The 11,844-nt window shown below is 47.8% G+C and overlaps 1 protein-coding gene and 1 non-coding gene across 2 annotated transcripts in view; one reads left to right on the forward strand and one right to left on the reverse strand.

Annotated features, from left to right (window-relative positions):
• LIMS2 (LIM zinc finger domain containing 2) overlaps nucleotides 1-6,601 on the reverse strand; it is a 29,646-nt gene extending 23,045 nt beyond the window's left edge. Inside the window, exon 1 of the mRNA XM_021544399.3 lies at nucleotides 6,486-6,601. Coding sequence (XP_021400074.2) covers nucleotides 6,486-6,496 — 11 coding nt within the window. The 5' untranslated portion in view covers nucleotides 6,497-6,601. The remainder of the gene's footprint in view (nucleotides 1-6,485) is intronic.
• Nucleotides 6,602-10,899: 4,298 nt separating this feature from the next.
• Nucleotides 10,900-10,971, forward strand: TRNAQ-CUG (transfer RNA glutamine (anticodon CUG)). The gene has a single exon. It is a non-coding gene; the product is annotated as a tRNA-Gln (tRNA).
• Nucleotides 10,972-11,844: the final 873 nt, after the last annotated feature.

Here is an 11,844-nt window from a genome sequence, read left to right on the forward strand (position 1 = left end):
GCATCCCCTGTGGATCCCTGCGGGCTGTGGGTGGATCTCTGGATCCCCTGTGGATCCCCACAGGCTGTGGGTGGATCTCTGGATCCCCCGTGGATCCCCACAGGCTGCAGGGGCACAGCTGCTTCACCATGGTCTCACCACAGACTGCAGAGGAATCTCAGCTCCAGCACCTGGAGCCCCTTCTCCCACTCCTTCTCCAGTGACTTTGGTGTCCATGTTGTTTTCCTCACATGTTCTCACCTCCTCCTCTTCTCTGGCCAGGAAAATCTGTGCCCCACTTTGTTTTGATTTTCTTCTTCAATATGTTATTGAATACAGAGGCATTACCAATAGTTCTAACTGGCCCAGCCTTGGCTATGTCCATCTTCAGAGCCATCAGGGACTGGCTCTGTTGTATATGGTGAAAGCTTCTATCAGCTTCTCACAGAAGCCACCTCTGCGGTGCCCCTGCTACCAAAAACCAGGCCATGCAAAACCAACACAAGCACTAATGCTGGTTCTGAACACTCTAGCACAAAGCTTGAAATGGGAAAGGTTCTCCATTGTTGCTTTCCTGTTATTGTTAAAAACTGAAAGCTTTCTCATCAGGAAAGCCCTTTCCTTCTTAATCTACTTGGAACTGAAAGCAAACTGACCTCATCCCCTCTGGCTCTGTATCAACAATTCTCACTTTAAATAAAACAGCCCCACCACCAGAACCGAAAATCTAGCAAATCCTGGAAAATGCTTTAACAACGCCGTTCTCTTCACCTTGGAGACCTACCCACGAATCCCAGCTGCCGTGTGTGTCGTGCTGCTCAGCAGTGACCCGGTGCCGCTCAGCCGATCCTGCCGGCGCTGGTAAAGCTTGGAGGCTGCCAGCCCCCGGAGCCTCAGGCCGGCCATGGCACCCCCGGCCCCTCTGCAGGGGAATGCAGGGACACAACTGGAGCAACACCAGCAGCAGCGATACTCAGTGAGTCACCTTCCTTTGGGGAGTTGTGTTTACATTGTAGAAGAGCTGAAGCAGGATGCACAGACACCCGATCATGCATTGTTTCTTACAACCTGTCTGCCATTCTGCCATATACTTAAAATCTGACAGCCTCTTTCCTGTATTCCACTAGGAATTATCTACTTAATGCAGCACATGAAGGACTACATTAGCATCTCATTCTTTCCTAGCCTCCTAGAACTCTCTGTATAAATGTCACAAATGAGGTAAAAAAAAAATAAATCCTGCGACTTCACATAATTAAGACACTTAAATCAAGAAAACTTTCTGATCAAAGCACAGAGAAATGCAGAAAGGCAAAGCAGATTACTAGAGCTCTTGATAGCAAACACTAGAGTTTACTGCAGATCAGTATCTGACCCTGGCATCTCCAAGTGCTTCCCTGCAGGCTGCTGTACTACACTGTACAGGATACTGTACACAAGAGAGCTGTTCCTTCCACTTGGACAACGCATATTCCAAGAAACAGAGTTGCAAATACTTCTGTTCTCCGGACTCACTACAGCCAGCAGCAGTCGCACACAGCAAAGGGTCAGGAAGCAAGGAGGAAGAACATACTTGGCATTCCAGGCTCCAGAGCTCTCTGGCCTTCAAGCATTACCATGAAAAATATCGTAAGAATCATTACTAACAAATTACACTTTAGTAAACTGAAAAAAAAAAACAAAACCAAAGGGAGTGGAGGGGAAGGGGTGGAAAAGGGGAAGGAAAACGAAAAGGAAAAAGAGGATTTTTGTAGCATGAGCATGAAATACATCTTGGCAAGCTACAGAGGAAAAAAATGAGGACTGATGACTTCATGAGTTCTAAATTAATATTAATGAGCAGGAATCCCTTCTGACACTTAAAGAAAAACAGAAGGGTTTACTGGGGCCCAGTAGAACAGACATGAATAAAGAACAAAATACTTTTAAAGCACAAATCAGCAGCCTTAAAATCTACAATGCACTCCAAATTTCCTTGAGAGTTTCAGCTTCTGACATGACAGCAATCTGCCACTACCATTTCTTTCACACTGTAGTGTTGTTTATACATTTCTATTTTACAATACAAACGGAATAAAGAAAAATGTCCTCCATTCCGGGTGTCTCTGCTGATCTTTGAAATTTTAGAGCAATAAACAATTTTTAAAATGTAAGATTAAAGCATCTTTTTACTTCTAGCAAAAAGCAAAATATTAAATCACCACAACAATAATCTCCCTTATCCTTAAGGAATCTGACAAAAACCCTCCTTCTCTCTCAAATACTAAGATTTTACCTGACTCATATGACATGATTCCATTGGTTTTCGAATAATGACTCTTCACAGAAACTATGACTGTCTTCTTCAAAAGGGAAGATGAGGGAATTAAATTAAAAATAATAATAAAAAAAAAAACCAAAAAAACCAAAATCTCAACGCAAACATCCTGTCTTCCCATCCCTCAATACAAGCTTGCTCACTCACTCCTCTCTTGCCACCTTACACACAGAGGGAAACTGCACAGGTTTGCTTTTTCTTTCCCTGTTGATAGATTGCTTTTAAGAGACAGGGCTGATGCCAGACTCTTACAGGTGGTTATTTTCTGGGCCAAAGCAGAGAAGCATGCAGCCAGACTTCTTTCAGGCATTTTCAGGCTCTTCCTCAGAGAAGGATCTCTATGGCCCCAGAACAGCCTAAGGACCTTCCTACCTAGAGAGCAAATTTAGATCAAAAGATTAAGATAAATAATTTTCATTTTCAACTCAGAAGAGCAGAAATGGCTGCTTCCAACTCAGAGAGATAAAATATCTCTTATATATTTAATAAGATAGATATCTTATATATTTAATACACGTACAATCTACTCAGCACCAAGAACCTTTTGTAATACTGTCCTTTATACTCCCTCCTCTTTCTAACCATTTTACTTACAACTGCTTCATGTAAAGCAGCAGCAGCTCTCTACTGAATTAAAAAAAGCACCTAACCAGCTCGCCTAATTGAAAATAATATACTGTTATTTCTTACCTTCACTGGATTAGGAACAATCAATAAGCATATCTGTAAAAGCAGCTGCTCTTCTTTTGTTGACTACAGGAAGTACATAGGCGTATCCAGATCCCAATTTGACCAAGTATAGTGATAACAAAAATTTCTTATGAAGATAATCATGCTCTGAAACATGCACTTGGGAAATGTTTTTTTCTTGGGCTTTGTATTAGATTAATTTCTAAAGGCAACTCCAAACTGCCCAGGCATTTTTCACCTTTTAGTTTTCTAATCAACACCACAGCAGCAAAGCTTTAAAGGAAACTCTTACATTTTTGTTTAGTTTCTGCTTTGGGCATTTGACAATGTTTTGCTTGCTGGTCATTCACAGATCTTCCTTCTTAGGAATAAGCCCATCATGAAGACAAGGAAAATAAAACAAGAAATTCCAGCTAACCAAACAAAATCAATCAACCCCATCCTAAACTCCAACAATCCTCAAAACGGCAAAAGTCAAAATGAACAGATGGACTAAACACATCAAATACAATTCTAGAAGCAGTCTTTCCTTATTTATTGGTAAGGAAGTACCATAGTTAACTTCTAAATGCTCCAAAAATCACACCAACTGTATTTATCAACACTGAAAATCACAGAGAGACTGCTTAGAAGCATACTGTTCTTACATCTAATATACTATCTCTTACATAGAATTTGTTTTTAAATGTAGTTAAAACAACATGTAACCTCATAAAACTAAAGAGTGTGGCCAGCGGGTCAGGGAGGTGGTCTCCTCCTCTATTTCCCCAATAGCCCAGCCCAGACCTGGCAGTCACAAATACTATTTCTAAAATCCAATTATCTAGTTATCAGTTTTCTCTAGCAAAACACAATCCTCACACTGTAAAAATGTAACTAGTGGTATGTTTAAGATTTGCATTTCATTTGCTAGTCACCTAATTTTAGTAATTTTTTACTATAATTACAGAAAAAGAAAGATGCGCACTTCTTTTTCCTGGACTTATATTTCCCCCTAACTTTAAAAATCAATACATCAAATCACTGCAGTTTTTCAAATTCAGGAAATGCGTCTGCAGCCAAATGAGACAGAGCACAATGAAAATGGAGTTATTTTTCATGTATTGTAATAATAATAATACATCTGTAGTCAGAGTATCTAGAAGAGAGCCCTTTCATATTTCTACTTTATAAGGAAGGTGAAGTGAAAAAGAATACTATTTCAGTACTCCATGTTTTCATTCTTCACTTTAGAACACTGTAAAACAACACAATCATTCTCTGTGTCAACAGTTTCAAGACCAAAGGGACATTTATGTCCCCTTCCTGACCCAGGAAGGTTCCCACTGATGGATACTGTGAGGATGTGCGAGCTGTGAAGCAGTTCATCTCCTCCCAGAACCCTGAAAATCCCATGTCCCAAAAGCTGGAGAACATCTGACTACATAATGTCAGCAGACTTGAAGAACTCCCAGATAGCAAACCGGGAACAACATCTGGTTAGCACTCAGCAATGGCCCCATAGCTGGATCTAAGGAAGAACATTCTCAATGCTGAATTCTTTCCAATGCCATAGGAGTCTGTCCCAGCCTGAAAAACAACACTGAGCATGGTGCTTGTCAATGGCATAGGCCAGGCAAAGTGCATCGTTACACAGACACTACGAAGCTTTGCTGGGAAACTACTACCCTAAATGGATTATACTATTAACAAAGAAACAGCCAGCTGAGTTACAGCTGTGACAAACAACTTCAGTTAATTGTCCTGTCCTGGGAATGACAGCAGACAGAACTTTAGAAATAAATGTTCAGGACAAACATTCCTGAAAACGTCAAATAACACCTGCATTCGCTTTTCACAAGCTAAAGCCAAGGCCTGCTCATTTTAACAACCCTCTGAAGTAAATCCAAGGAAAAGAGAACAGAAGTTCTGCATCACTTTGAATTGCACACTTTGCAGTGTCTCAGCTACCCTGAAATTGTCCACCCAGGCTCACACTTCATGTCAGAGCTTCAAATGAACAGTGCTGCACTTTAAAGGCAAGTTTCAGAGGCAGCATGGAGCGAAGACAAAGTCCACTAGCACTTCACTGTCCTCCTGAGTGACTTCACCCAAGGTAAGCCTGTCATTCTAAACAGTACCAAGCCACTGAGTTCTTAAAAAATAAAATCAGCTGGGTTCATATAGCCACAGTTCTTTCCAAGTCTTCTCCATCCTTTCTCCATTTAAGAGCTGGGTACCCATCACCTGTGAACATTTAAGGCTCCTGAGTCTTCCTCTAGCTATAGGTAAATGAACGTAAACTTGTAAATACACACCTGTTTCACATGTCAGAAAAATAAAAAAGGGACCATTAAAGACACAAGGCAAAACCCAGAAGAGTTTTGAGCATGTATAATCACCCAAGAACATCAATTTGTCATTACAGAGACCAAAAATAATACATTCCCAAATCATAGGTGAGCACACACAATTATTCAGCAGGTTCTCACACCCAACAACCCACTAATCAGGATCCACTTTGAATGATCAGGAAACGCTGCATAATACAAACACCAAGACTTGACACAAAAGGAAAGTGGACATTTATACACAAAGTGTTCTGAATCCATCTCAGTATTCCTAATCACGAAGAACAATGCTTCAGAACTACAGTAACATAGCAGGGTTCATGAGGATGAGTGTCCTAAAAAGGGCACCTTGCTAATTGTAGTATTACTTCTTAATGCTTTTCATCTCAAAAACATTTCACAAAAGCAAGCTTATTTTAACAAACTACTTATAACGTCTGGGTTTTATTTTACATATGGGACAAAAAAGTGACATTAAAGCACTTGTGCAAACGCTCTCATAATGCCAGAAAATGCCTTCCTTGCTCCTCTTCTCATTTACAACTGTCAACGAAGTTGCTTCACTGCGTTCTCCACTGCCAGACAGCATGAGAGGAGAATCAAGCTCCAGATTTAAACAGCTCCTGGAACACGTTAACTCCAAGACCAGCTCGAGGAAGAGGAGAGTGCGTCCGTGGGCAGAGGGGCTGCGTGCAGATCAGCGAGAAGGGCCCCGCCGGGGCAGCGGCGCGGGCACAGCGGGCGCAGGCGGCCGGCCGGGCCACATCCGCAGCTGCTGCCGCCAGCCCTGCCTCTGCTCTGCCCTCGCTGTGCCAGCCCTGCCTCTGCTCTGCCCTCGCTGTGCCAGCCCTGCCTCTGCTCTGCCCTCGCTGTGCCAGCCCTGCCTCTGCTCTGCCCTCGCTGTGCCAGCCCTGCCTCTGCTCTGCCCTCGCTGTGCCGTGCAGGGCTCAGGCACAGCGGAGCAGCTCCGCGCCTGCCCGCCGGGCCGGAGCGTGCCCCGCTCCGCCCAGGCCTCCCAGCAGCACAGCGTTCTCCCCTGCCCCTTGCCGCCAGGCCCTCACGGCGTTACCGCGGCCAGAGGAGCTGTTCCCACACGCCACGGCCGGCCCAGGGCGCTGAAGGCGGGCACGGCCCAGACCCCCGCCCGGCTCCCGCGTGCGCGGCCTCACCTGCCCGTCATGGCGGCGAGCCCCGCGCTGTCTCTGAGGGGCTGCGGGGCGGGACGGGCGGCTCGGCCCCGGCGGCCAGCGCTGACCCCGCCCCGGCCCCGGCCCCTTGGGTGTGGGCGGGCGCCGCAGCCCTCGGTGACTCAGGGCAGCCCCCCCGGACCTGCGCATACTTTTCCTATAAAGGCAAAGGAATAAGGACTGGCGAGGCTGCGGAGCGGAGGCGCGGGGGAGGCGGCGGACAGGCGCGGCGCTTGCCGCGCCCCGCCTGGCAGCAAGCGCACGGCAGCCGCCGTGAGCGTGCGGTGGAGGCGCAGCGCGGGCCGGGCGCTGCCTGCGCGCACCCACACGCACCGCACCGACGGGACTTGGTTCCCGAGGTCAGAGCAGCCGCGCTGCCTGCCTGTTCTTCGGGCTGCTCATCCCTGCACACAGCCCGGTGGCGAGAGGAAGTGGCTTTCCGGCGTTTTACCCTCGGGGTGCAGAAGACAGGTCTGGAAGGCTTCTAGAAAGCGGTCGTGGCAACCATTGCTGTTAAAGGATGAGGGGACCGCACCCCTCCAAGTGCGATGTTTTTGCTAACGTGTCATCCCCGCTTGCCCATGTTCAAGCATACTCTGATGTAAAATGAATCACCAAATGCCATAGGAAGCTTCTGACCAAAAGCAATTTCAAACTTTGTTTTGATCTTGCGAGGTAGCCTGGTATGCTGTGACTTACCATCGTTACATATATTGTTGCATCTTGACAGTGATGAAACTCTGTGCTCTGTTTTCTGGTGTCCATGTAATCTCATTTTTCAGCCCTACAGTAAACATTTAAAATTGTACATTGTTCTTCCCATCACTGAGTAACTGTTAGCCAGGTATCCTAATGCAAAACACCACACTGCTGTGCAGTATTAGATTTTGATGAGTTCCTTTTATGAAACTCTGGCTTCAGTAAAATGATCCCTCCTCATAGGATGGGGGAAACAATTGGAAGGGTAAAAATGCAAAAAAAAAATTGATTGGAGTTATTTTAATCAGGAAAAAAAAAAGGGGGGGGAAGGCAAACAAAAAAACAACTCAAAGTAAACAAAATCAAGAAAAACAAATTATGTAAAAAAATCCCAATTGTTCATTGAGGAATTGGAGGATTTGGGACTGAAGGAGTGAAGTTGAGAAGAATAAGGAGGGTTGGGGGAAGGTGTTTTGATTGTGTCTTTATTCCTCACTGTCCAATCTATTCTGAATGGCAAGGAAGTAGGTTAATTTTCTCCCAAATTAGTCTGGTTTGCCCACACAGTAGTCAGTCAGTGATTTCCCTGTGTTTATGTTGACCCACAGGAGTTTTCGTCTCATTTTCTCCCCCTGTCTTGTCCTCCTGAGGAGCTGGAGTGTGAGAATGCTGGGTGAGAGCCTGGCAGCCAGCAAAGCCAGGCCATCAGACATTTGCATCCATAGGAATGGGAAAACTTACACAAATGAGAGAATTCACACAAATGAGAAAGCCATAACACAAGGCGGAGCAGAAGCAGCATCAGACCTGCCTGGGGCACAGTCAGGGAGGTAGATGCAAGTCAAACCTTTCACAATAAGACAACACTAGTGTTTTCTCTGTGATGTTTCCCAGCTGTGATGCACTAGTACAAGAGCCTTCTTTTGTTCCGCTTGTTTGGCTCGTCTTTCCCGGATAGAAAGCTTGACATTCCAGGAGTTGATTCAGTGTTGAATACTTTAGTCTTGAATTCATATCACTTAGTTTTTTGCCTGTGTTTTAAACTGAGTTTCTGTGCCATTGTGGGAAATGCAGCAGATGAGCAGCAGATAAGCAGATGTCTACCAGAAGAGACCTTCAATTTCCTGAATAAACTGTAAAAAAGCAGGGAAAAAAAGTCAATAAGACAAGTTTTATTGTACTATTTCTTGCTGTATTTGGAGCTACATAATTGGTATGATATTGCAATTCTCTATATTCTGAAAATCACTGCAAAATCTTTGGTCCAATTTTCAAAAGCATAAATGGGAGCTTTTGGGATTGACAGTTTAGAGCAGGCTGTCACTGCATTTTGTAAACAGGAACATAATTCCACACAAAGGCTTTTGACACCTTGCCAGCATGCCCTCAGACCACCACCAGAAGGATCCGGTCTCTGGATGGATGTTTGCAAGACTGACTCTTCATGTTTTTTCTTGCTTACCATATTTACTGTTTTAAAAATTATACACAGGGCTTTGGACAGAACCAGGTAGCACTGGGAAGGGTCTAAAATCTTGTAGACAATTTATTCAGAAAGCTTAACATGTCTAGGAAGGACAGAAGTGTGTCTAGGGCCGAACAGAGAGGAAGGGAGAGAGTGAGGGCCAGCAGCATCAGATTGGGTTGCGGGCAGTCCCATTTAAACTCTGGGAGGAGCAAAGTGGTGCAGTGGGAACATGCCAGTCCTGTAACTCAGAGGTTCATGGAGAGAAACCATTCTCTGCTAGGGAACACCTTCCCCAAGGCTGCCTCACCCAACAATTTCAACCTGTTTGCCTGTAGCTCTCTGGACACACCTGGCCCTGGCTCTCCTCTTCTTCTGCCCCTGCCACCTGGCCCAGCCAACAGGTGGCCATGGAGTTGTGCAGCAGCAGGCACAGCTTCCCCCACAAGACCCTCCATATTATGGGCACACAGGTATTCCTCCCTTTGCTGCAGGCAGCTCAATCCACAACTTCCCAGGCACAGGAGAGCACCTCCAGGCCTATGCAGGGGCAGAGGAGGCTCAGGCTGCTCCACATGTGCTCAACACAGGTATTCCCAATGGACAATGGCTAGCGGTGGCTGGGTGTTGGGAGTGGAGGACACACTGGGTGCCATGGGTGTTGTCTCTCCTGGAAAGACTTTAGGGGTTGGCCTGCCCAGGACACAGCTGGTTCCTGGTGCTACCACAACTATAAAATATCTGTGAAGCTTGTGGTATCCCCAACACCATTGCTGGAGCACGTAAATATTCCAGATGGCATTCCATTCTGCAGTGTAGCCATGGCACTGAAGAGATTTCCTGAAAGGCCAGGAGACCATGGAGGATTCCCCAGTGAAACAGGACGTGAATTCAAGAACTGGAGTGGTTCCATTATGAGCACCCAGCAGTGTGAGTTTGCCAAGATCATGTGTCAGAGCCAGAGGAGCACAGGCACATATCAGGACCTGGAGCTGGAGAGTGTGCAGGGGCCTGGAAGGAGGGGGCAGCCAGAGGTGAGAGGTACAGGAGCAGGAGCCAGGCCAGGATGTCAAGTGGTGGCAGTGCAGGTACAGTGCCGTGGGCACTGGAGGAGTGGAGGCAGTGCAGGCTGCAGTAGCAGGGAGCAGCAGTGCTGCAGGAGCCTTGTGGGGCAGTGCTTGGCAGAGCAGCCTTCCAAGCAGGTGAGCACTGCTCGGCCATTCCTGCCAAAGCACACCGGATTTTCTTCAGCCAGGCTCCACATTGCCTGACCTATCGCAGTCCTGAAGGGCACACATCCTTCTCTCTGCATTTTCTCCTGCCACAGAACGGTCGAGCTGCTGTTCCTGCTTCACTCAGCCGGGCTCCTGCCCAGGACTCCCGGCACCTCCCAGCCCAGCAGGCACACACTGGTTTTGAGCCAAGTCAGCCTTGGCAAAAGCCAACTGCAGGAGCTGCCCTGGATCCTGCAGAGACTCCCAGTGAGTGGTGAGCCACTGCAGCAGGGTGGGCAGAGAACACCTGGACATCAGGCTGGGGTTGCCATGGGGCTCAGGCACTGCCGTTGCCTTCTCCTTGCTTTGCCTCCAGCCCTGCTTTGAGCGGGCATTTGGGCTTGTGTCCCCCTGGGATTGCTGTGCACTTGAGTTCCTTGCGAGAGGGAAGAGTTCCCATAGAGGTCTCTGTCCTCCTTGCTCTGCACCCTAGGCAGTGAGTGAAGCTCTTCTTCGCAATGAGTGACTGAAGCTCAGTTGTTACTCAGCCCTTGGTGTGGCACCTGCCCTTTCTGCTTGCCTCTCCAGCCCCTTTCCTGGGTTCCCCACTTGGGTCTTTATTCACCTTTTAAAGAGATGGAGCACTGTTTCCCTCTCATTAATCCTTAAGGGGATGGAGTGACCTGGGTTGGAGAAGAGAAGGCAAGGCAGCTTCTGCTGTGTGAAGGTGACTTCCCAAGGTAACTTTGGCTGAGTCAGAAAGAGCTTGTTGCAATTTGGGAAAGACAAGATGGTGCCTGATTTCAAGCCTGGTGCTTGTAAGAGAGGCCACGTCAGGCTTGCAGAAGGAGCTGTGCTGCTGCCCTGAAGGCTGGTGTGATTAGAGAGTGCCTGGCAGCCCTGCAGGAAGGCTGCACTTGGAGAGAGATGTCCAAGGCGGTGGAGAGAGAGGCAGCCTCAGGTGGGAGCAGAAGGCTGAGTGAGGCTCAGCACAGGAGCAGAGGTGTGTGGTGCAGGAGGTCCTATGGTGTAATGGTGAGCACTCTGGACTCTGAATCCAGTGATCTGAGTTCAAATCTCAGTGGGACCTTGGCCTTTTGGTTCCCTCAGGCTTTGCCTCAGCCTGCTTACACACTCACAGCTCTCCTCTCCTGCTGAGGTGCAAGACCACCCACTCCGAATGGGTCCGGCACAGGACGCTGCTCTGGGACCACTGCTGCTATGTCAGATGCATCCAAAAATGGAGATTGGGCTACACGCTCTGGGCAGGTGTTTCCAGGTTGGATCATTCCCACAGCATCACCAAGTTACTGCGTGTGGCATTACCTGTATGCCCACCCCTGTCCACTGCTCCTTTCTTGCTCCTTTCATCTGTGGCTTCTTTTCCTCTTTTCCTGCCAATTTTTTTCTATTCCTCTGCAGTCCGTTCAAGGAGCTCTACCAACATTGGACAGTGCCCCGTCATTGGGGTTCCATTTGTAACCATGGGAGAGGGAAGAACCTTCCTTGCAGAGCCGGTGGCAGGTGAGGGAGGAGGAGAACAAACGACCACAAGTCTCCAGCGGTGCTGCACAAAGGCTTTAATGAGAAGGAGCAAAAGCAGCGTGACAGAACAGAGGCCAAGGAACACGTGTGGGGGGCCAGGGAGGGAAAGAGATGGGCCCATTTGTCAAGGCCAAGGGGGATGATGCGCCGGGCTCAGCAGATCTGACCGCAGCGGGGGAAAGGCAGACACAGGCCTGAGCCCCCCAGGCCAAGGGAGCCCCCAGAAGAGATGGGAACCCCCGCGGTGCTGAGGGAGCTGCCCACAGCAGCTGACAGAGAGGATCCCACGGCTGTGCTCTGAGGGAAAGAGGTGAGGATGGGGCCCGGCAGGGTCACCACCACTGGAGAAGGCTCGATGTACACCGTGGAGTCAGCGCAGCGGGCGAGGCAGGGCTCAGTGCAGCTGCTTGCAAGGGGG

The sequence above is a fragment of the Lonchura striata genome, chromosome 10 (assembly GCF_046129695.1).
Source record: "Lonchura striata isolate bLonStr1 chromosome 10, bLonStr1.mat, whole genome shotgun sequence".
Lineage (NCBI taxonomy): Eukaryota > Metazoa > Chordata > Aves > Passeriformes > Estrildidae > Lonchura > Lonchura striata.